Consider the following 25,146-nt stretch of genomic DNA (forward strand, 5'->3'; position numbering starts at 1 on the left):
GAGGAGCGTAAAGCCGGGGACGTGGGCGTGTGATCGACCACCGCAGGTTCCTCAGCGCACAGCTGTGGGTATGAGGATGCAGGTTCGAAACAAGTCCTTCCTTTTCCTGAGTCTTTTTTTTCTCCCTGTGTTAGTGGTGGAAGGGAGATGTGAAGTTATAAAGCTGGACTCTTTAAAGAGGTGCCCCCCCCCCCCAAAAGCTGAGTGGAGGTGAGGCTAAGAGAAGCCGTGAGGAGATGTATGACGCTGTCTGAATTAATTGGGCGTCTTGGTGTATTTCACTTTAAACACCTGTTATTATGTGCATACCGTCTGTGTGTCAAGTATGTTTTGACTTCTGTTTTTTGAACTTGAAAAAACTCCTTCTTGAGTGGAAGTTTGTGTGAAAATTCTTTATTTTTGTTACACGAAATGGGCACAAGCAGCTCAGTCTCCGAAGACTTGGAGAAGCTTGTGTTTATGTTGGGATGGAGCGGCCGTCGTCTGAGAGGCCCCCCCACCCCCCCATCCTCTTCTGGGACCTGGGATCCAGTAACCGAGGCTGATCCTGGTGAAGGTAATTTTTACTGTGGTTTCAGAAGTGTATCAACGCTTGATTAAAATTATAGAAACCATTATTTTTTTCCAAAGGAATTTCAAAATAAGATCAAATTGGAAACAATAAAGGAGAGAGGATGAAACACTATCATTTTTTTTTTTTTTAAGTAGGTTCTAGTAAAATAAAGGTTTGGGTACATTTTGAAAACTAAAGGGTGACCTTTAACCTTAGCGTGAGGCGCAGATTGTGCTTGGCTGGGGAACCCCTTTGGGGAACGCGCAGTAAGCCCCTGTAGGAGTGAGCACTCAGAGAGGGGATGGGCAGAGCTTAGAATGAGGATAGAGCCTGAGAAAGCGGCAAAACCACAGATAAATTCTAGGTCCATTTTTAAGCCGTCCTGCAAATACAGAAAAGAAAATTCAGTGGCTGCCCAGGGGGAGGTGAAGGGAGTGGGAGGGACCGGAGCGTGGGCTTTTCGTAAGCAACTTGGAATGGATTTACAATGAGATCCTGCTGAGTAGCATTGAGAACTATGTCTAGACACTTACATCGCAACAGAACAAAGGGTGGGAAAAAAAAATGTATACGTGTAAATGTAACTTGGTCCCCATGCTATACAGCAGAAAAAAAATAAATTATAAATAAATAAAAAAAATTCATAAGTGGGTTCGGTTTAGAAGAATTTTTTGGTGGAGCAGGCACCTTTGTAAGAAGTTTCCTTCTTTTTTTTTTTTTTTGGTCTTTTTAGGGCGGCACCCTTGGCATAGGGAGGTTCCCAGGCTAGGGGTTGAATCGGAGCTGTAGCTGGTGGCCTACCCCACAGTCACAGCAATGTGGGATCCGAGCCATGTATGCGACCTACGTGACTGCTCACAGCAATGCCGGATCCTTAACCCATTGAGCGAGGCCAAGGATCGAACTTGCATCCTCGTGGGTACTACTCCAGTTCATTAACCACCAAGCCGTGACAAGGACACCTAAATTTCCTTCAGTGGCAGATGTTGGAGTACGTTTTCTGTTTTAAGGCCCAGAGGGGCCAGACCAGCTGCATGGAAACCTTCCCCTACTCTTCCTGTTCCCCAACTAGATAGCTTTTGAGGGCACCCAGGCCCTTCGAATATTGTCGCCTTCTGTTGTGGTATGAACTTGATTTAGAACCTGCCAGAATCACAACCTTAACATGTAAGTGATTCATTTTGCTTGTTCACAGAAAGTTTTGAAAATCACTCTTTTCTTGAGAGGAGTCAGACCCTGGCTCCTTAGTTTAAAAAAAAAAAAAGAAAAAAAATCTTAGCACTGGGAACTATGTCTGGTCACTTATGATGGAGCATGATAATGTGAGAAAAAAGAATGTATGCATGTATGTGTAACTGGGTCACCATGCTGTACAGAAAATTGACAGAACACTGTGAACCAGCTATAATGGAAAAAAAATCATTATGTAAAAAAAAAAAAAAAAAATTTAAGCGCACACACACACAAATGTTGAAGCCACACAAGTAGAATGAAAATAATGGGCCACAAGGGCTTAAAGATAGATTGATGGTGTGGTGGGATCCAGCTCTGGGTCCATTTTGGCATATTATCTGTGTAACACCGTTTTTGCCCAGGGCAAAAGAAAAACCAACACCTTGTTTCTTTGAGCCTAGCCAGGAAAGATGGAGCAAAGCCTTTCATAGGTTAGTGTGAAGAAGCTTTAGAAAATGGCCTCGTGATTTCTATCTTTAGTCTTTTTTTTAATTGACAGGGAGGTGGCGTGAGGTGCTTCATTAAAGGTCGGCTTTGAGAGTAGCTTTCACTCAACTTTGGTTTTTAGATGAGAGCATTCGGATATGCAGTTACTCAGTAAAAGTTTGTTTTTTGTTGTAACGTATGGGTGTTAAGTTATTTATTAAGTGGACATCAAGTTGTTTATTACACTGTGGCTTTTATTACATGGCTGTTGAAGATTTTGTGCATCCCTTTCATAAGCCTTCATGGAGCACTTGCTTAGGCAGGGGCTCGGGCAGGATGCCCCAGGAGCAGACGGCACAGTGAGAGCCAGTGAGCTTCGGCGGGGTGCGGACTTCACCCCTGTCATCCCGGACCAGCTTCCCCGGGGTTTGGACCCCGCCCATCGCTGGAGGGCTCTGCCCCTCGCGGGCCTGGGGGGAGCGGGCTCGGGCCCAAGGACGTCAGAGGCCAGCCACCGTCTCCCCGGCTCAGGGAGGGCGGCCAGCTGGATGCTGCCGCGCCGGGTTCTGGGTCTGGAGCCAGGGTCACATGGAAGCGTTCACTTGAGATCTCACTCCCCTGGTGGTGACATCAGTGCTGTGTCTAGTGGGGATCCAGTGAGGCGGCAGTGCATGCATGCACGTGTGGGGAGGAGGCCGGTGCTCTGGGTGGGTGGCCGGAGTGGCGTCGCCCCGCAGGCTGACTTCTCCGGGTGAGTCACTGGCCCTGCCTGAGGCTCCATCAGCAGCCACAGTGAGAACATGGGCCGGGAAGGTCAGCAGAGGCCTTGTTAGGACCTTTGAACTGAGCCTTGAAGAAATAGAGTTTGGGAGTTCCTGCTGTGTCTCAGCAGGGTTAGAATCCATGAGGATACACTTCAGTTCCTGGCCTTGCTCAGTGGACTAAGGATCCGCCATGGGCATGAGCTGTGGTGTAGGGTACATACGTGGCTTGGATCTGGCATTGCCATGGCTGTGGTGTAGACCTGCACCTGAAGCTCTCATTTGACCCCTAACCTGGGAACTTGGATATGCCTCAGGTGCAACAGTTAAAAAACAAAAAAAGAGTTGGCCAGACTTGCCTGGGGCTATTGCAAGGACTCCTGAGATGGGGGTGGTTTGTCTCGGGTCTCATGGGTGTTAGACGGGGGGGGGGGGGGGGGGGGGGGGGGGGTCTGCCCTGAGAGCTAACATGATGAGCTCGTGTTCGGGAAGATGGGGCTGGAGGGACGAGGGCCTGCAGTGGAGACCAGGGTTGGAAGCGAGCGTGGAGATGGCAGCGGGCTACTCCGCAACGCCGCTCCCGTCTGCATCCTGCGCTCGGAGCTCAGTCGGCACCGCGCCGCCCTCGGGCATCAGCTCGTTTAGGTCTATGAAATGGTTTCTGCAATTCTTCCCATTTGCAGAGGGGAAACTGAGGCCTAGAGGGTTTGGGTGACTTGGCCAGGCCCACCTCTCCGTTCTGACCTGCCTCCCGACATACAGATGGGGCCTTAACCACGGAGGGGCCAGGCAGCAGGTCGAGGCAGCTGCTGTGTGCAGATGCCACACCCGCGAGTCACCAGGGGCCTGTGCCCGCTCTCACGTTACCTGCACCTGGCACACAGTAGTTGCTCAAGAAGTACTGTACCATCAGTGGTAGTATTACTGTCGCATGCCAGCCTGTGGCAAATGCTTGACATGTATTCACTGACCTGACCCCCGGGGCTCTTGTTAGGCCCATGTTAGAGATGAGAGAGCAGAGCCCCAGGACCGGGAACTTGCTCAAGGTTGTGGGGCTCAGAAGAGCTGGAGCGAGGATTCTGATGTAAGTACTTTGGCTCCAGAATCAGGTCCCTGAACTCTTTACTGCCTTTCATGAAAGAGTGAATGATTAGTCAAAACGGGTTTATATGAGCTATAAAAATGTACTTCATAATGCATTTCAAGGTAAATAGTTAATAAAAATAAATTACTTCAGTAATGAGGTAATATTTTTCTCTTGTTAGGCAATGACAGTTAAATGATTAAGACAAATTTCTGGGGGAAAATATATATATATTTTAATATAGGCTGAGATTCCTGGAAAATTTGTTCCCGTAGCATCGCAAATAATCTACTGGTCCATAAATGAGTCCTGGTTTTTCAAGCTAGTAAATCTGTCTGATGAATGTTCCAAACAGCACATTATACATCCCTGTCATTAGCCGCGTAAGATAGACCTACTCTCATGGAAGGAATTATAACAATAAGCAGATGTGAAATTTCATCATAATTTATTTGTTGGTCTCAAAGCTCAGTTGGGTGCCTCAGAACTAAGTAATCCTGGGACTTGGAAATACGGTTGAACTGGAATCGTTTTCAGACCAGGATTCAGTCCTTTAGAACCTTCGCCTAGTGCTGAACAAACGTTCTTGGCCTTTTCTTTCTAACTGAGTACTTGGTCTGAAAAATGAGACTGCATGAGACCATAAACTCACATAGTGCCAGGCTTATGTTTTAAACTAAGGTATGGACCAGTTACAAATATTGGGAAATCGTCTGCTGACAAGGGAAAAGGCCAGTATCGTGGAGTTAAATGAATCGGAATTCTTTCCAGAAAGAGGCAGAAAGACTAAAATGGTTCAAAACCAAATTTGCCTAATAATTAAAGTTCCTTTTTTTTTAATAATCTTATCTCATCTGACTTTATTTTTTTTAATTAAAATTTTTCCCCATTATAGTTGGTTTAGTGTTCTGTCAGTTTTCTACTGTACATCAGGGTGACTCAGTCACACAAACACGTGTGCCTTTTTCTCACATCATCCTCCATCCTGCTCCATCACAAGTGAGTAGATAAGAGTTCCCAGTGCTATACAGCAGGATCTCATTGCTTATCCATTCCAAAGGCAATAGTTTGCATCTATTAACCCCAAATTCCCAGTCCATCCCATTCTCTCCCCCTACCCCCTTGGCAACCACAAGTCTACTCTCCAAGTCCATGACTTTCTTTTCTGTGGAAAAGTTCATTTGTGCCATATATTAGATGCCAGACATAAGTGATATCATATGGTATTTGGCTTTCTTTTTCTGACTTCACTTAATATAAGGGTCTCTAGTTCCATCCATGTTGCTGCAGATGGCATTATTTTGTTCTTTTTTATGGCTGAGCAGTATTCCATTGTATATATACACCACATCTTCCTAATCCATTCATCTGTTGATGGACAGTTAGGTTGTTTCCATGTCTTGGCTCTTGTGAATAGTGCTGCGATGAATATGTGGGTGCATGTGTCTTTTTCAAGGAAAGTTTTGTCCGGATATATGCCCAAGAGTGGGACTGCTGGGTCCTATGGAGTTGTATATACAGTTTTCTAAGGTACTTCCATACGTAATAATAATTCAAGTTCTTTATGGTATTTAAGATACTAATCTGTGTTGATCCATGTTCAGATGTTGGGTTTTTCGTTTGTGCTGTGTTTCTAGATATACATTTTTAATGGTTTCTCCCTCCATGTCGAGAATCATGGGCATATCCATTCACAAAGAAGCATGTTGAGAATGCTCAGTCATGGGGTCAAACCCCTTTCCCACCCGAAGATGATGAGTGTGTGTAAGAGCCAAGTGATCAACTAGTGTGGGCTTTGAATTTGTTGGTTCTTAATATTATTAGTGGCTTTAAAAGTGAGTATGTTTTGATGAGAAATGTTGAAGTGCTGCCTGAAGGTGCACTAGGCTCCCTGATGTCAAAGTGCACATTAGGGTACCAGTAGGTGCCAGTGATGGAAATAAAGGTAGATTTTGGTTCAGTGAGACAAATAGTGTTATCATAAGATGTCTAAATTCCTGTGATCAAGTTTTTCCTTTTTCTGTCATTTACCCACATTTGATTATTTGTGTTTTTAGGCCCTTTATGCTTGCCTGTTAAGGTATGATCTCATTTTTGGGGTAGAATTTTGCCTTCTGCTTTTGAGTGGAATAGTAGCATGGTTTGGTGCATAGGGATCATTCTGACAACAGGCAGTGTTACCTGCAGGAGTGCCTTTACTGTAGCTTCTATTCCAAAGGGCTCAGTTGATAGAACATACTCTTAATTTTTCCTGGGTTTTCCATTTGAAAACTCTTTCTTATTCATCCATCCAATTACACGTGAAAAAACTCTTTGCATCTAAAAGTGCTGTCAGCTGCGAACGTGGCCCCTTCAAGCAGGTCTAAGACTCGTGTGGATAGAACAGCCTGGTAGGTAGAGAATATAAATTATTACAGTCCCAAGTGGTAAGGACTGGGATAAAATCATTTGATGGAAAATTTTATTGTGACCTTTTAAGTTCTTTTTATCTACAAAGTGTTAATACATATGAGTATGCGTTAAGCCTGGATCTGTGTGAGCAGTCACGCACAGAGTATATATATATACACACATGCAAACGTATCCATATACACACACACGTACAAAACGAGAATGAAAAAGTCTTGGTCCTTTTTTTTTTTTTTTTTTTTGCCCCTTTTGAAGATTAGTAGACAGAAGTTTGAAAATTTATAGGTAAAATGGCTTAGGCTTAATCAAGAGTTAATTGAGACCAGGTTTCTGAGCATGAAGGGAGGACCTATTTTATGTTTTTGAGACAAAGGTATCCATACATCTTTGGAGATAGTTATCAATACAGCACCATAGTTTTTGAAATGTGTCTTTGGAGATACGGCCATTTTTGTGTTCACCAGTTGAAGCGAATATGAAATCCAGGCATATGATTTGGTAAACAGAGGTAATGGAGAAAGGAAAGATTGTATCCCACTAGTCATCCAGAGAGCCTGTTTTAGTCTAGAGCTTAACCCCTTCTTTGTGCTGACTGACCTTTGCCTGCAGCTGTTTTGTTGTTGTGACAGAAGGTATCTGTAAGCCTCTCTCTGCGTTTCTGCCAGGAAAGTGCCCTCCCAGCCTTTCTGCTGAGGTCACCTGTCTGTGTAATATTTGCTGACCTCACTTGTGTAGTTCCTATAACTTGGAAGGGGGTTCTCGTTTGGATGCCCCCCCCGCAACCAGGGATTGAACTCACACCACTCCAGGAACCAGAGCCAAAGTAGTTAAAATGCCAGATCCTTAACCCACTGAGCCACCAGGAACTCCTTGTACTTATTTTTGCTCCTTTTTTTTTTTTTGTCTTTTTTTAGGGCCGCACCTGTGACATAATGGAGGATTTTTAAAAGCATATATGTAGTAATTTCATCATTCTGACACAAATATTTTAATTTTTCTGGCTTCTTTCCAGTCTCTGTTTATCTATGTATTTGTTTTATTTTTTTATTTTATGTATTTATTTATTTGTTTTTTATCTTTTTGCCTTTTAGGGCCGCACTCCTGGTTCCTAGGCTAGGGGTCCAGTTGGAGCTGTAGCCACCGGCCTACGCCACAGGCACAGCCTCACAGCATCCAAGCCATGTCTGCAACCTACACCACAGCCATGCCAGGTCCTTAACCCACTGAGCAAGGGATTGAACCCACATCCTCATGGGTCCTAGTCAGGTTTGCTAACCAGTGAGCCATGACGGGAAGTCCTGAATTTATTCTACATGGTCGCTATCATGTCTGTTTGTCTGTTTAACATAAATTCTCGTTATCATAATGTCTTCGTTGTAATTTCAGTTGCTACATAATAGCTCATTTGCTACTTATAAAACTTTTTTTTTTTAAGGTATTGACATGTTTCTTTTCTAGCTTGTTCGTATTACCATGCTCCTATAATTATTAGAAAGATTTATGCAGATATTAATGTTATTTTCTTATTATTTTTGCCCTTATATAATCCCTCAAGAGTATGGATGTGATACAGACGTATATATATGCATAGAGAATATAGCGATACGTATGTGTTTATATATATATATGTATGGATGGAGAGTACAAGCAGTTTTTAAAAAGACAATACAGTGAAAATTGCTGCATTATTCAGAATAAACAATAAGAAAGCCCAGAATTATACTGGATAGTTGCTAATTCAGCTTTTTAGGGTTTGCCTTTTCTCCCTAACAGGGCGCATTGTTAGTATGATTTTATTTTTAATGACTGTTTTTACATTTCTCATTTGTACGTGGAAGTAAGAAAAACTACATGGGGCTTATTTGATATTCCAGAGATTTATGTTAAAAACCATTCTTTTCCTCTTAAATAATAAACCTCTGTGAACCTCAAGCTGGGTATGGAATCTGTATTAGTGCAGTAATAGTTTAAATAGTTAAGCATTTATTCTTACAGTCCTGTTTGTGATAGTTACCGGGATGTGGGTAGCATAAGGCATAGAACATATCGAAGTTTGCTGTGGGGCGGGAATTCGGACATAACAGACGTCGGATTTGTGGCTTGTCACACGTTGAAATACACTGAACAGCGCTCGACTTCACAGCTCACATTTAGAGCTTTAAAAAGAGCGAGTCTCTTTCTCCGTGTGTGTATGCATGGTGATGTAACCATGGTTGTGTCTATTTCTGAATCATAGTTCCTCCTGTGTTTGTAAATTTTGAAATTCCGTCATTATGCTTTTACTGTTGTTGCCCGAATCCCTCAGGATTCTATTTGTAGTATTTGGACCCAGAGTTCTGCATTATGATGGTGTTTTAGTATTTTTAGAGCACTCTAAGATTTTCTCTCTGCATGAGGTGAATTGGCTGTGACATCCTCTTGGTGAGGGTTTTAGTTTCCACCTGCCGTCTTTATGCCTCTGAGTGTTCCCTGACGCCCCCTCTTCCCTTGCAGTCACCTTTGCAAATCTGCCGATGCCAGGTCAGCTCTGAGTGTCACTGGAGACCCTTCTTGGAGGCCTTCAGCACTGTTTGGAGCCTGGGCGGTGGAGAAACCCCTCATTTCTAGTAGCTACTGAAGAGAAAGAAAAAGAATAGCATGAGAAATAAATCAGATCTTTAAAAATACCTGCTTTTAATGTGAGTCTCTTTTTTTTGCTGTTGTTAGAGATTGTGGTCATAGTGTTTATTTATTTTTCTGCTGTGGCAACTGTTTCTTCAGGAATTGCCCAGAGTTCTCCTCCTCCACCAGCTGGCCCAGCAGGAAGGCGCGTGGACCATTCTGCCGCTGTTACCGCAGTACGTTTAACCCAGATGTGGGCATGGTGGGCATCTCTGCCTGACGCTCGTAGGCACCCTGATTTCTTACTGAGAGGGCGTTTTCACCCCGAGTCAGGACGCAAAGTCAGATTGGACTCTCTTTGTTGTGATTACTACCTTAATCAGATTTCCTGGTGATGGATTCTTAATCATGAATAGCTTTTGTTTTTGTATTTTGTATTTTTGTTTTTTTGCTTTTTAGGGCCATCCCCGAGGTGTATGAAAGTTCCCAGGCTAGGGGTTGAATTGGAGCTGGAGCTGCCAGCCTGCACCGCAGCCACAGCAACACCAGATCCGAGCCGCATCTGCAACTGACACCACAGCTCACAGTAATGCCGGATCCTTCACCCACTGCGCAAAGCCAGGGATTGAACCCGCATCTTCATAGATACTGGGTGGATTTGTTTCTGCTGAGCCACAATGGGAATGAATCCAGCCTTTATTTTTAAATATGTTTGTTTTTCACAAGATAATAACGTCAGTAGAGTTGATACTTTATTCTCTTCGGAATTGGGCTTTCTCATGGAAAGAATTAACTTGAAGAACTCCAGCTGTTTTCATAAACCATATGTATTTGGCTTTCCTATAAGCTGAAACTATACCTGGAAGAAAAACATGGGGGCAGAAAAATCCAGATTTCTTGCCATTTGAATGTCCTTCATCCATTTCCTGCTTATCAGTTTTAAGCTTTATTATAAAGTCACTTTATAGAAGTGATTGCTATAACCTATTTCTTTTTGTCAGCTTTTCTGTGACGTATAGCAGAAATTCGTCATGGATTTTCTTCTGTGACGAAGAGACAAGAATACAAATGCCACAGCTCTTGGAAACACTCAGAAGCTATGACCCATCAAAGGTGAATACAGTTTCAATACGAGTCTTTTTCTTTTGGAGAAAATGCTTAAAAGAAGTTAAATTTTGATACAGAGATTTTTCAGCTTAATAAAAACAATTTAAAATTAAGAATGAAATAGTTGAATATCTGGAAGCAATATTAAATAATTCTCTTTGAGATTTGGAGCTTTCAGATGGATGGAAGTTATAATGAGTTATTTTAAAATAAAATCTGGGAGGAGTTCCTGTTGTGGCTCAGTGGAATCGAATCTGACTAGTAACCATGAGGATGCAGGTTCGATCCCTGGCCTCACTCAGTAGGTTAAGGACCCAGCACTTCTGTGAGCTGTGGTGTCGGTTGCAGGCGTGGCTTGGATCTGCATTGCTGTGGCTTCGGCGTAGGCCAGCAGCTACAGCTCCGATTCGACCCCTAGCCTGGGAACCTCCATATGCTGTGGGTGCAGCCCTAAAAAGACAAAAAAAAAAAAAAAAGTAAAATATAATGTTTATTGTGTTAGCAATTTTAGAGAAATAAACTATAGTCTAGAATTAAGAAATAAGCTTAAATTAATTCTTTTGATCAACAATGACCATATATTATTTTAGATAGGAAGTGGGTTTTTTTTGTGTTTTTTTTTTTTTTTTTTTTTTTTTTTTTTTATGGCTGCACCTGTGACATATGGAAGTTCCCTGGCCACGGGTGGAATCGGAGCTGTAGCTGCCTGCCTGTGCCACAGCCACAGCAGCACCACATACGAGCTGCATCTGCGACCTACACTGCAGCTTGAGGCAACTTGGGATCCTTAACCCACTGAGCAGTGCCAGGGATTGAAGCCTCATCCTTGGGGACACTATGTCAGGTTCTTAACCTGCTGAACCACAATGGGAACTCCTAGGAAATGTTTTTTGAGTACCAGCTGTGCATCAAGCACTGTGATAGCAGCGGCTAGGACAGATAGGCAAGGCTCCTCAGTGCCCGGATGGTGCAGAGTAGCAGGGAGGGGATGGACCAGTAAAGATGCAGTTACAGTTAAAGGTGAGACATCTGTTATCAGGGAAGCACCCACCGAGGGCTGTTAGAAGAGCGTAACATAGCAGGGCCGCGCACCTAATCTGGGCGGCTCATGACGGCCCTGTAGCAAGCAGGTAACAGGAGAGAATGCGCTGAGTAGAGGGAACAGTATTTGAGAAGGTCTGGACGTGGGCCTGGATGTCATTTTGTGTGAGAAGTTCATTGCTACTTGCATCTTTTTTTTTTTTTTTTTTTTTTTTTTTTTTTTTTGTCTTTTTGCCTTTTCTAGGGCCGCTCCCACGGCATATGGAGGTTCCCAGGCTATGGGTCCAATCGGAGCTGTAGCTGCCAGCCTACGCCAGAGCCACAGCAACGCGGGATCCGAGCTGCGTCTGCAGCCTACACCACAGCTGACAGCAACGCTGGATCCTTAACCGACTGAGCAAGGGCAGGGATCGAACCCGCAGCCTCATGGTTCCTAGTCGGATTCGTTAACCACTGCGTCACTACGGGAACTCCAGCTACTTGCATCTTTTTAAATTTTGTGCAGATATGAGCTGCAGTGGCCCTTGTTTACCCCCAAGTTCTTAGCACTGGGCAGTGTTTAGCACACAGTAGGTGGTCAGTGAATATGCGTGAATGACTGAATAACTCTGATGTCAGCTGTCCTGCTGGGCTCCATTCAGTGTCTCTGGAGGTTTGTCAAGAGTAACTCAGGCTGTTCAGTTTCTGGGAGAAGCCCAGGTTACACCGGATCTCTTGATGGAATTCTTTCAACTCCGACTGAGCAGAACCCGGCCCTTTCTGGTGTCACTGGACACCGGCCCAGCCCCTATTCTGATGGCCTCTCTAGAAGTGGGTCAGGTTTGATGAGGGCGTGGAAAAGGAACAGTGGCTTTGGGTGCCTCTGTGCCTGTGGATGCTGCTGCTCCACGCTGGGCAGCAGAGATCGTTCGGTTGGTTTCTCAAATGCTGGCATGTTCGTTACTGTAATAAAACTGCTGGTTTTGATGTTTTTTAAAAGCTGGAAGGACCTATCATGATGTGTCTTCTTGCTTTTGATTTCTGGGAAAGCACAGATGTAACTGAAAGAGAAGGTTATTAGGTTAAAAAAATAATTCCTTTGGAGGAGAGAAGAATTACGAACGTGTCTCGGTCTTTTCCGATGATGCTGGGCAGCATCTGTGTACTTTGTGCCATGTTTTATGTAAGATGTTTGTTAGGCTTTTATGTTTTCCTTCGACTTGAGAAAAACTGCCAAATCTTTTCTAGGATGTAGGAGTTTTAGTCTTTTCACCTAGTGTTCGTTTCACCTGGAGGTTATTTTTCCATTAGCCAAAGCTCTAATTCTGTACAGAAGATGGTGAGTCACTGTACTTTCTAATGAAAATTGGAATGATAAATTTAAAAGTTCAAGGCAAGTTCATGAAAAGCAAGTACAGAATAGCAGAAGTAAAGTAAGATGTTTTCTTCTTTTGTGAGCTCTGCTGTTTGAAGAAAAAACTGGGGTGCTTTATTTCTTTTGAAACTAGCAGTAGGGAATAAAAATGACATTGTGCTGAAGTTAGTACAAACCAGTGTGGTTTTTTCCCTGACCATATGAAATTTTAGAAAAATATGCGACAAACCGAGCTTTGATATTGACACAAATAAACTATATTAAAATAGTAATTAAAATAGTAATTATACAGTGTGTTAGAGTACCAGTTATTTTGATTCTGACATTGTTTCCCTTAAAAATCTTTCTATCCTTACTCATGCAAATTTATGCCTTTATACAACATTTTAAATGAAAAACTTTAACCTTTATTAAACTAATGAATCTTTGTTAAATTGCCTTTCTGGGTGATAAAGTTTTATATTTTCTTGAAGTCTCTTTTTTTCTCCACCATATGCTCTTAATATGTGTGCATTTGCTGAAGTTTCTTGAATTTTTTATTTTTAATAGAGGTGAAACATGAGTGCTGGCATTGAATAATTCTAAGATACTAATAGAACATTGAATTACTCTTTCATAGTTTGTCTTGATTATAATTATCTTTATTAAGAAGCCATTAAGAAAATCATTAAGAAAGATGGAGGAATGCCTTTTCTCAGAATTGGGATCATTTTCTCTCTTAGTTTACGGTGTAACCCCTGACGAAAACATTGAAGACCCATCTTACATATCAGATAATAGCAAAACACTGCTGTTAGTTGTTAAAACATAAAAACATGTTCTGCATAAATTTATATTTGGAGTGAGAAAAAGCAGTGAGATGAGTGAGAAAGTGAAGTACACTGAAGTGTTTCCTTTCTGTAAACACACTGTGTTTCCATGGTGTATTAAGTGTGGTCTTTTTCATTTGATGTTAATGTTTATTTAACGGTTGATGTTCCTATAATGGTTAATGTTTAGTAGTTTGATTTTTTTAAGATGTTGAGTTTTCATCTCAGCTGAGGCTCCTTGCTTCATGGTCGCTTCTCTTGCTCGGTGATGACGTAATACAGCCGCAAAGTATCAAGAAGAAAGACTGTGCAACCGTGAGCCCAGACGCAGTGACGTGACTGGCTGTCACGTCTGTTCATTTATGACTTGCTGCTGAATTGACCCAAACTAAGACTCTGGGAGGAATGTGGGACACACCACAGCCACAAGCCGAAAGAGGGCTCTTAGGAGATTGTACTGTATCCTTCCTGCTTTTATTTTCTGATGAGGAAGAGGGAGTGAGGTGGTGATGGTTGGATAAGAGAGAAAATATACAAAACTTCTGAAATCAGGGCATTTGATTTAAATTATATGCTGATATTTCTTTAATAGTTGCCTTTGAGAGCTCTTCTGGGCTTCCTGCATCATTTAACACAAAACTCGGAGCACCTGTGACATGTTAGGTGTCCTGGGGAAACAGCAGGGGGCACAATGGAGCAGCATCCCTGCTTACAAGGAGGGGAGATAGGCAGTATAACAATGTGAAATAATGTGTCAGATGGTATAAATGCTGTGGAGAAAAAGAGCAGAAGAGGGATGAAGGATAGACGGGGGGTGGGCTGGGTATTCAGACGGTATTCTAGACAGGGTATTCAGGAAACCCCTCCCAGATCAGGTCCCATTGGAGCCGCACACAGAAGAGCGGGGGGACTGAGCACATGCTCCCCACACCCGTGTCAAACAGCTGACTTGCCTCATAGGAGCCTCAAACTCAGCGTGTTCAAAACTGAACTCCAGGTGGCCCTTGTACCCTCTTCCATCTTCAGTCTCCCTCATCTCAGAAACGGCATCACCATCTGTCCAGTTGCTCATATCACAAAAACCTGGGGCTGCTGATTGATTCTTCGTTCCCCATTCAGTCAAGTCTCCCTCCAGAATGCATCCCTCATCCATCTTCTCTGCACATTGACTACCGCTCTGGTCCAGGCTTCCAGCATCTCTTTCCTTGACCATGATTAGAGCATCCTGGTAGCTCTCTTGGTTTCCACTCTTGCCCTCCTAATAATCCAACATCTCTGTAATTCACATCATCTCGCTGACCTGCTTAGAAAGCTCCTGTGGTTTTCCATCTAAGATAGTTTCACTTGGTGTAGCACTCCAGCTCTGCAGTAATTTTCTAACACTGTAAAGATGCCCCATCCTTTAACTTCTCTTGTTTTTGTTGAAAAGTTACCTGTATGTCTTATTTTTGCTCCTTTGAAAGAACTATGTATACCCCTTCCCCAAAACCACTTTTAAGATTTTCTCTATTTTTGATTTTTCAACGAATTTATGCCTATGTATGGTTACTTTGTATTTGTCTTTTTTTTTTTTTTTGGCCGTACCTGTGGCATGTGGAAGTTCTTGGGCCAGGGATTGAACCTGTGCCACAGCAGCAAGCTGGACCACTGCAGTGACAATGCCGAATCCTTAATCTGCTGCACCACAAGGGAACTCCCTCTTTGTATTTGTCTCGATTAGAGTTTATAGAGCTTTTTGAATCTATGGCTTGATGACTTTTGTCAATTTTTTTTTCTTTAGGGTCATACCCATAGCATACGGAGCTTCCTGAGCCAGGGATTGAATTCAAGCCACAGTTGCAAGCTGTGCTACAGCCTTGTCAATGCCTGATCCTTGAATCCACTGTGCCAGGCTGAGAATTAGAGCCCAGCTTCCACAGTGACCTGAGCTGCTGCAGTTAGATTTTTAACCCACTGCCCCATGGTGGGAACTCCCTTTTGTCAGTTTTTGAGAAGATTGCAAGCTTGTATTTCCTCAAATATTGATTGATTTCTATTGCTTCTCTTTGTGTTCTCTGTTATTTTTGAATATCATGAATTTTAGAACTTTCACTGTATCCTATATTGCTCTTAAGCCCTTTTCTGCATGTTCATCTTTGTTTTCTTTCTTGTGCATCAATATGGATATTTTTACTGACTTAGCTTCCAGGTCTCTAATTCTCTCTTCTATTCCGTCTAATATCCTTGTATTTCCTAACTTCAGTTATTGCATTATTCACCTTTAGAGTTTCCATTTGACTTGTTTATAGATTTTAGTTCTTTGGTAAAAATCTTCATCTTTTCATCGACTTTCTTAAACATGCTAATTATAGTTATGTGTTTTTTGTTTTGTTTTGTCTTTTTGCCTTTTCTGGGGCTGCTCCAATGGCATATGGAGGTTCCCAGGCTAGGGGTCGAATCAGAGCTGTAGCCACCAGCCTATCCCAGAGCCACAGCAATGCAGGATCTGAGCCGCGTCTACAACCTACACCACAGCTCACGGCAACGCCGGATCCTTAACCCACTGAGCACGGGCAGGGATTGAACCCACAACCTCATGGTTCCTAGTCGGATTCGTTAACCACTGAGCCACGACGGGAACTCCTATAGCTATGTTTTAAATTGCAAAATCTGATTTATCTGTGAATCTCTATTTCTCATTTTTCTGTCTTTTGGCCTGGTCTTGTTTCTTGGCTTGCCTGATAACTTTTCACTAAATGTCAGGTATTTTATATGAAAAATTAAAGAGGCTGTGGATGATATCTCTTCACACAGGAGAGTTTAATATTCTCTTCTGGGTTGTAGACCTTGTTTGGGCAGGTCTATTTATAGACCACCCTTGCTTCCAGCCCTCTTTCCCCTGGCAGACCCTGCACTCCAGCCCTGGGCTCCCAGCACTACTGCTGAAGTCTCTGCTCAGATTTTAGCCCCTCCACTGCTGGTTTCTCCTTGGCTCTTGGTTTTTCCCGTGGTTTTTGTGCAGCCTAGGAGTTGAAGGGAAACTGCAGGCAGAATGTTGCAGGCTTATGTCTCTGGGATCCCTGTACATCTCTCCCCTCTTGGCAGCCTCCAGCGCCAGCCTCTGCCTCTGCAGTACAGCCGGACTGCAGGAGTCCCCAGCTGGGCGCTCTGTTGTGTGCTGTCCTCTACTCTGGGAACCACAATTCCTTGAGGGTGACAGGAAGGGACTGTGGGATTCCCAGGGGGGGCTCCCCTTCCCTCTGGGATGTTAGCCTCCACCTCCTGTTTGTCTTCGTTGTTTTCTGATGCCCTGAGTCATTTGCTCTAAGAATTTCCCGTTTTTTATACTTGCTCTCGGGAGAGCAGGGCTGACCCAGGCTGTTTGGTTGTGACGTCTGAGCTCGGGGTGATCTCCTGCCGTGCTCTTTGGTACTGGGTGTCCCATCCCCAGGATGTTCCGGCCACGCTGGACTTGGTTTTTCACTGCATGTATCAAGACTTTTTCCATCTCATGGACTTTGTATCCACTTCCCCATCCGCTCTTGCTCAGATTTGTGCTTAGCTGGCTGCTTGATGTTGTTCCGTCTCAGTTCACCTGTTCCCTTGTAAGAGGTTTCCGTCTCTTTCTGGGGGGTTCCCCTTGCTCTCTGTTACCTGTATCCTGGCACACTGCACTCATATTCTGAACTTACCGTATTTCCCTGCTTACTCCCCATCTCCCCACTGTTGTGTAAGCTATGTTCCCACCTGGTGTAGGATAAAGTTCAGTGTTAATTGTTAACAAATAATAATAAATGAATAAATGGATGAATAAATGAATAAAATAGGCTCTGATTCTGGAAGGAATTTTCCAAATTCTTCTTTGCAAACTCAGTGGGATATAAAGGAACACTTTTTTTTTACATTAATAGTATTTGATATGAAATAGTCTGTAAAATACCCCTTTGATATACTAATAGCAGAATGATGACTCACATTTGGTTCCTCCTGTTGATCTGATCTTAAAAGTACTTCCTTCATAGACAAAGATTATGCTGTATTAACATACGAGTATTAGACTTTTGTTAAAATTCTCTAAAAATATGTAGTGGAATTTCTGTCATGGCTCAGTGGTGAATGAACCTGACTAGTATCCATGACGACGTGGGTTTGATCCCTGGCTTCTCTTGGTGGGTTAAGGATCTCGCGTTGCTGTGAGCCGTGGTGTAGGTCATAGACGCAGCTCGGGTCCTGTGTTGCTGTGGCTGTGGTGTAGGCCAGAGGCTACAGCTCTGATTCGACCCCTAGGTTGGGAACTTCCGTATGCCGTGGGCATGGGCCAAAAAAGACAAAAGACAAAAAAAATTCTTTAAAAATACATAATTTGTTCTTATTCTCCATCACCCAGAATATTTAACTAAAACTAATGATACTAATTTGTTTTTGGTCTTGCATGAAATGGCTTTTTAAAATGTTTTCCTATCTTTATTTGACAGGAGTGGTTTTTAGGAAAAGCATTACATGATGAAGAATCTACAATAATTCACCATTATGCCTTTTCCGAAAATCCTACAGTTTTTAAATATCCAGACTTTGCTGCTGGCTGGGCCCTTAGTATGCCACTTGTAAACAAGTAAGAGCTGCTTAGACTTTCTTGTCATCTCATTCTTTTATTTTGCCAAGTCTTTAAAAAAATTATTGTATCGAAGTGTAGTTGATGCACAGTGTGTAATTGCCGAGTCTTACAGTCGATGGATCTGCGTGAGCTTTTCGGCAGAGGCGGTGGTGGGGGTGGAGGAGACCTGCTCAGGAGCCGGACACCTGAGGCTCCGTCCCTTACTCGTCCCCTCACTGGTCAGCTGCTCTGTCCCTCCTCTTACTCACCTGCAAAAATAAGGCGACTGACAAGAGTGTGAGATGAATGCCCGAGGGTGCTCTGAGGGTCCCACACCCAGAGGTGTGATCATTGTTGTTCACGGACCTGGACCTCGGGAGCTCTAGGCGTGGCGTCGTCAGTGCGAAGATGAACGGGCGGCACGCCTGGGGCTGGGGCCGTGGCCAGCTCTGTGCGTGGGCATCTGTACGCACCGCGGAATCGTGGAGCAGCTGCCAGAGGCACTGTACACGGTCATAGCTGGAAGTCTGTGCGATCATCACACTCAGGCCTTTTTAATTGTAAAAGGAAGATAAATTGTCGTTCGGGAGAAATAAGGTTGTTGACAGCCCTTTCTTCCTCTGAGTAATTCACGCTGTTATGTTTTTTTGTTCTTCAGGGAGTGGAAAGTGGATAACACAGTTGTAGTTTTTATATCTGCATATTTTTTAACTTACTGTTATTTCTTACAGTAAGTGTCCTGTGTCTCTAAGGTCTGGAGTCCTGAAAAGCTTTTTGGCCCCTTGTAGATACATAAGGTAGCAGACACCCTGTTACTGTGGTTGTCCAGTACTTCTTGTCTACTCCCTTGGCTTTCGAAAGTTCCTTACAGTTTCATATTCTCCTTCCCAATGTAGAATCCAGAAGGTGATGATGAAAACCACAAAACCCCCTGTTGTCTTGCCCTTCTAGCTGTCAGGGAACAGCTCTGTGATGCCGGAGCCATCAGACAGATGCACTGTGGGAAATTCTTTCCGGGCTGAGTTATATGGGGAAGGAGACAATGCATGTGGATCTGTTTGGCTGAGGAGGTTGTGACAGAGGAGGGTCACTTGGGGGGCTGGTGGCTAAGACAGAGGCTTCCTGATGGTGGCAGAGGCCACAGCTCCTGGACCATCCATTTCTGAATCTGGGAAATTGTTCTTGGGATCTCAGTCTAGAGTCTTTATTATTGAGCCTTTCTAGTAATTTTGTGAACCATCTAATACGCTTCGTGCTTAAATTGGCCTGAGTGGTTCTCTTACCACCCAGTAAGACCCTTGACCCTTGGACCCCGTCCTGGGCTGCCAGCAAGGAGACCCTCTTCCAGCCTGTACCTGTGCCTCGGGGACCTGCCCATGCTCCCTGCTCCTTCCTGGGGAGGACGGGGGGAGGGGAAGCGAGAAGAGGCCACGCCCCCCCCATCATCCTCTCTGCAGGCAGGAGGGGAGCATGTTTGGTCTCAGCAGCCCAGGGTCCTGTTTATTCTCAAAGTGATCAAGCTGGGTTTGCTGCCCCTTGAAGACAGGGAGCCCCCACTGTGTCCAGCAGCCTCGTGTGTGTGTGTGTGTGTGTGTGTGTGTGTGTGTGTGTGTGTGTGTGTCGGGTCCCCTCCCTCGTTAGCCTGGGTGCTTCAGAACCCACACGGTGCCACTGGGTGAGGTGCTGCCCCCGGGTGCTCGGTGCTTCAGGATCCTCCCCTGGTGGAGGCAGCACCCCTCCGGTCATCCTCCCTCTTGACTGTGCCTCACAGCCTGGAATTGTAACCATGGGCCTGACTTCTCTATGGGAGGCGTCTGTGTGACTGTGGTGCGTCTAACGTGGGGACTACACGTGCCTTCTAAGTTAGTGTGTCCCCCGATCCCTGGAGAACCAGGCACATCCCGGAGCGAGGAACGGGTGTGGCCGTGGCCTGTCCGGGAGGTCCCGTGTGCAGACAGAGCTGGGGTCCCTCCTGCTCCGCGCCTCTCTTCCTCCGGGAGGCAGGTCCTGGCGGGCTGTCACCTTCCCGGAGGCCTCTCCCTGCCGACCTCAGCTCTTACCCAGTGAGGCGCAGGAAGTGGCTGCATCCGTGCTCCCGATCAGCTTCCTTTTTTAACCAGGAGGGTGGGCGCGCTGCCCGCTGGCGTCAAAGCAGGACCTCCTCCAGGGACCCCCGCGCGTCTGTGACTTCTGGCCCCACTGCTCACAGGGCGTGGCGGTGATCAGAGTCCCCGCAGGCGCTCTTGGCTCTGGCTCGGGCTCATCTCCAGCCACCTCGTGCTGGCCTTGCCTGACGTGCTTGCCTGACGTGCTGTGGGGGCCTTTGTGACGTTGGACTGCAGCTTCTGCACCAGCCAAGATGCTGGTGTCTTGAAGGGGGCGTATCTGTCACGGGTGAACTGGCCTTTGGCAGAGGCAGCCGCACAGCAGATGTGTGTCCTCGTGGTCGTGCTGAGGGGTCATGGAGGACCTGGGACGGACGGGCGCCAGCTGCTCCCTTGCTGGCCAAGCCTCCTGGTATTTCTGCTGAGGATGGGCAGGCCTCATGCAGGAGGGTGTGCCAGCCTATGGCTCAGGACCCGCAGCCAGAAGACTAACCCCTCGCTCCACCCAGAGCGTGGCCGGCACTTCCCTCCGCCCGACGTGGTAGAGGAAGGAGGCGTCGGCAAACCTGCGCGTGCGGGGGCCTCTGCTGAGCCATGAACGACAGACTGGGATTCTGGGCTTCGTTTCTGAGCATGGTCTGCTCCGTGCCCTCCTCCCTCTCCCCCACCAGAGAACAGGAAACAAAATTAAGATGCAGCCTCTGCCGTGCGACACATTCAAAATCCTGACGGTTCCTTTTCCCACAAGCAGACAAGGAATCTGCAGATAAACATGATGATGTAATTCAGCCGGGGGGCAGCAGCTGTTTTGTGGCCGAGATAATATATTTATATGTATTTTTTGTCTTTTTGCCATTTTCTTGGGCTGCTCCCGCAGCATATGGAGGTTCCCAGGCTAGGGGTCAAATCGGAGCTTTGGGCGCCGGCCTATGCCAGAGCCACAGCCATGCGGAATCCAAGCCGAGTCTGCAACCTACACCACAGCTCACAGCAATGCCGGATCCTTAACCCACTGAGCAAGGCCAGGGATCAAATCCACAACCTCATGGTTCCTAGTCGGATTCGTTAACCACCGAGCCATGATGGGAACTCCAAGATAATATTTTTAAATGGATTTCTAATGAGAAAGCCTTAGGTATTCTTCAAGAAATGGGTGTTATGCTTAGAACTGAAGGAGGCATAAAACCCCCACTGGCTCTTCCGCATCGGCCTCTCCCAGTTCCAAAGCGCCGACTTCACTTTCTCCTGTTTGGGGACAACGTCAGCGTGCTCGTGGCCACAGTCGCAGAAGGGGACTCAGAGTGGATGAAGGCACTGCTGTTGCTGGCATTGGAAGGGGAGGTCGGTGGTTGGTGCAGGCATTGGGCACCATGACGGAGGAGTCTGGTTCTCTCCCAGGATCATTTCATCCTGAATCAGGGTTGCTTTGTGGTTTGCAGGCAGTAAGGGCGACGGGTTTCTGATTTATGTCCCGCAGTAACGAGCCTCTAGCCATGGAGTGTAAGTGCTTATCCTCTCACTAGTGGGAGTCTGTCCCATTAAAGTTGATAGGGACAACTTCATACATGTCCCAACCTCTGGACCAGCTGCCGGGGAGTTTCAGTGCCTTGGCTGGGATCAAACCAGTTCTGACCTGGGCTGAATAATTAATCAAATCAGAGCTCATGGTAGTTCGCTTCGTGGCTCAGCGGTTAACAAACTCAACTAGGATCCATGAGGATGTGGGTTTACTCCCTGGCCTCACTCAGTGGGTTAAGGATCTGGCGTTGCCGTGAGCTGTGGTGTAGGTTGCAGGTGCAGCTTGGATCTGGTGTGGCTGTGGCTGTGGTGTAGGCTGATAGCTGTAGCTCCCATAAGACCCCTAGGCCTGGGAACTTTGATATAAGCAAAGATCAGAGCTTAGGAAGGAAGAAGGGGCACTCGGTATTGTGGGGTCACCGAGGGCGCCCCCTGCAGGAGAGCAGTTCCCTTGGTTGCCTTTCCTTGACTTTGTGGTCCCCTTAGGAGGTGAGGCAACAATTTGTGGTTTCTTAAGTGTGTGTTCTGCTCACGTCGCCAGAAAGATTGTTAAGCTGAAGACATTTCGTGACATTCACTTTCTTAGACTGTCTCTCAGCGAAATGTCTCTGGCCAGCAATCCTGTGTCAGTGAGTGTTGCGGTCACACTGCCCAACATTTCCTGGTGCTCTGTCTGTGTGACCTCCTAACCGTAGCGGCACTAAAATAATGCTTGCATCTAGAGAAACTGTCATTAATATTCAGTGAGATGAGTTTCCCATGTTGCTGTGGCTCTGAGGTAGGCAGGCAGCTGTAGAGCTCGAATTTGACCCCTAGCCTGGAAACTTCCATATGCTGTGTATGTGGCCCTAAAAAGCAAACAAACAAAAAAAAAACAAAAAAAAAAAACCCCAAAACCTAGGAGACTGAAAAAATACTGATTTTTGTTTCTCTACTGTGCAAACTTCTTTTCTTTTTCCTTGTATTTTTGGCTACACTTGTGGCATATGGAAGTACCCGGGTCAGGGACGGACCCCAAGGCGTGGCTGTCACCTGTGCCACAGTAGTGGCAACCTGTGCCAGGCCAGGGAGCCAGTCTACGCCTCCACTGCAACAAGAGCTGCTGCAGTTGGATTCTTAACTCACTGCGCCCCAGGGGACCTCCTCTTTTCTTTTTCTTTCTCTGTCATTATTTAGTCAAGGATTATCAGGTTTCATGGCTTTTTTAAAAGACTTATTTATTATATCATACTGTGTTTTATGTTATTTTCCAGATGTTGACATAATGACTGCTACATATGCAGCAAGCCTTTGCGTTCATTTCTTGGTCTGCAAATAATTGTGTTCTCACAGTCTTTTGCTCAAGGAAATTAAACTCTTATTTTTATCTTCACGTTTATATTTTTGTTTTCAAACATTAGTCTCAAGAATGTGCTATTCTGGTTTAACATTTTTATTTGGTTTTTATTTTTTTTTATTTTTTATTTATTTATTTATTTATTTATTTTATTTTCCCACTGTACAGCAAGGGGGTCAGGTTATCCTTAGGTGTATACATTGCAGTTACAGTTTTTCCCCCCACCCTTTCTTTGGTTTTTAAAAGACTCCAATTGTCTCTATTTTCTAGGCTTACCAAGAGGTTAAAGAGTGAGCCTCTGAAATCCGACTTCACGATAGACTTGAAACATGAGGTAGGTCACAGTATGTTTGGTTAAGTCTTTGTGATCAAGAATTTGTGTCTTTTGGAGTTCCCGTTGTGGCAGCAGGTTAAGGACCCAGCGTAGTCTCTGTGAGGATGTGGGTTCCCTGGCCTCGCTCAGGGGGATCAGGATCCTGTGTTGTTGTGGCTGTGGTGTAGGCTGGCAGCTGTAGCTCTGATTTGACCTCTAGCCCGGGAACCTCCATATGCTGAGGGTGTGGCCCTAGAAAGAGGGGGAAAAAAAAAAGAGTCCCTGTCTTTTGATGTGAAAGGAGCTGTGTATCCTTTAAAGGTCCCCCCGCCCCGGCCCCGCCCGCCTCCACTCCGTCTGCCTTCTCCCAGCAGGGAAATTGCACAGCTCCGGTGAGTGAGGTCCTTCACTTGGAAGCTCATGCTGCTCACGTTGCTGGAGAAGGACCAGCGAAGCAACTGCATCTGTGATTCTTCATCTTTTGTTTTAAGCTCAGTGGGTGGGTCTGAAGGTGGATTTAAAAAAAACCCCCAAAATGTCGTTAAATACCTCTGGTCTAATCTGGTGCTTTGGTTGCCCATGTGCCTTGGTCATGGGTCTGCACTTGGCCCCTGGAGCAGGCCTGAGCCAGCCTGGACCCCTGGCGGTCTGGGGGCCTCTGTGACCAGCCCTCCTGGAGGCAGGGGCAGGTGTCCTGTCGTGAATCCATGAATCTCCGAGTCATCCTCCCTGGTCTCTCTGTGCCTTTTCATCCACGGGCCCGTCTGGCTGCCTTCCCCGCTGTAGGAATCGGTAGCTTAGATGTCGGGGTCAGTCTTGCCCTGAAACTCAGTCTAGCAGTGCTGGCTGCCTGCCAGCATTGAGCAGAAAGGGCCCGCGCCAGATTTTAACGTGGGGGCTATTATAAAATGATGAAATAGCTTATTTGAGGGGGAAAACATGTAAAAAAAATCATTCTTTTCCACAAAAGCAGCCAGGGTCTGTCTAGATATTTTTAATGAAAAGACAGTTTGTGTGCAGACACCCACGTTTGGAAATCTCTTAAACATTGACTAACATACAAAAACGTATTCCTAGCCCATGCAGAAGGCTAAAGGCCAGTTGGAATTTCTGTGCGGAGGCCTGTGTGCGTCTCCCCGGTCCCCCTTGGTTCTCAGCAGAGAAAGCAACCTTCTCGAATGCTCTCTCTCCTCTTTGTCTTCTTTTACAACCTAAGTATGTGTCTTCGCATAATGTATTATGCAGTGTTTTATTCTTCTGGACTTGATATAAACAGATTTGTACCATAAATATTGTTCTAATTTTTTTTTCCTTTTTCAGCCAAATCTGCAGTATATGGAAGTTCCCGAGCCAGGGATCAAATCCAAGCCAAGGCAGCTGCAACCTATGCCACAGCTGAGGCAGTGCCAGGTCCCTAACCCACTGTGCTACAGCAGCAACTCCAATATTGTTCCTTTTTTTTGTCTTTTTTTTTGAGGGCCATACCCAAGGCATATGGAGGTTCCCAGGCTAGGGGTCCAGTCAGAGCTATAGCTGCCTGCCTGTGCCACAGCCATGCAGGATGCGAGCTGCATCTGCGACCCGTACCACAGCTCATGGCCACACTGGATTCTTAACCCACTGAGCGAGGCCGGGGATTGAACCCGCAACCTCATGGCCCTAATTGGATGTGTTTCTATTGTACCACGATGGGAACGCCTCCAATATTGTTCTAATTCAAAACACATCCATGTTGGTATGTGTGGCTGTAATGACCTTACTGTCACTTTCTGTAATAGTCTCTCATGAGACTGTACCACCATTTATTCATCCGTTTTCCTGGGAGTGGGCTTGTGGGTTGCTGCTGTTTTTTTTTTTTTTTTTTTTACTGTTACAGTCACTGCTTCTAAGAGTATTCTTTTTCTTTTTTAAAAATTGATTGAT

At 45.3% G+C, this 25,146-nt stretch overlaps 1 protein-coding gene across 1 annotated transcript in view; it reads left to right on the forward strand.

The window, feature by feature from the left end:
• Positions 1-25,146, forward strand: part of B3GLCT (beta 3-glucosyltransferase) — a 115,765-nt gene that overhangs the window by 41,295 nt on the left and 49,324 nt on the right. The window contains exons 6-9 of the mRNA XM_021065554.2: positions 9,227-9,303; positions 10,069-10,180; positions 17,833-17,969; positions 23,181-23,244. Of these exons, the coding sequence (XP_020921213.2) occupies positions 9,227-9,303; positions 10,069-10,180; positions 17,833-17,969; positions 23,181-23,244 (390 nt within the window). The remainder of the gene's footprint in view (positions 1-9,226; positions 9,304-10,068; positions 10,181-17,832; positions 17,970-23,180; positions 23,245-25,146) is intronic.

This window comes from Sus scrofa, chromosome 11 (assembly GCF_054392235.1).
Source record: "Sus scrofa isolate SSC_HxYL_T2T_F1_AM1 chromosome 11, Sscrofa_HxYL_maternal_Yorkshire_Landrace_v2.0, whole genome shotgun sequence".
In the NCBI taxonomy this organism is placed as follows: Eukaryota; Metazoa; Chordata; class Mammalia; order Artiodactyla; family Suidae; genus Sus; species Sus scrofa.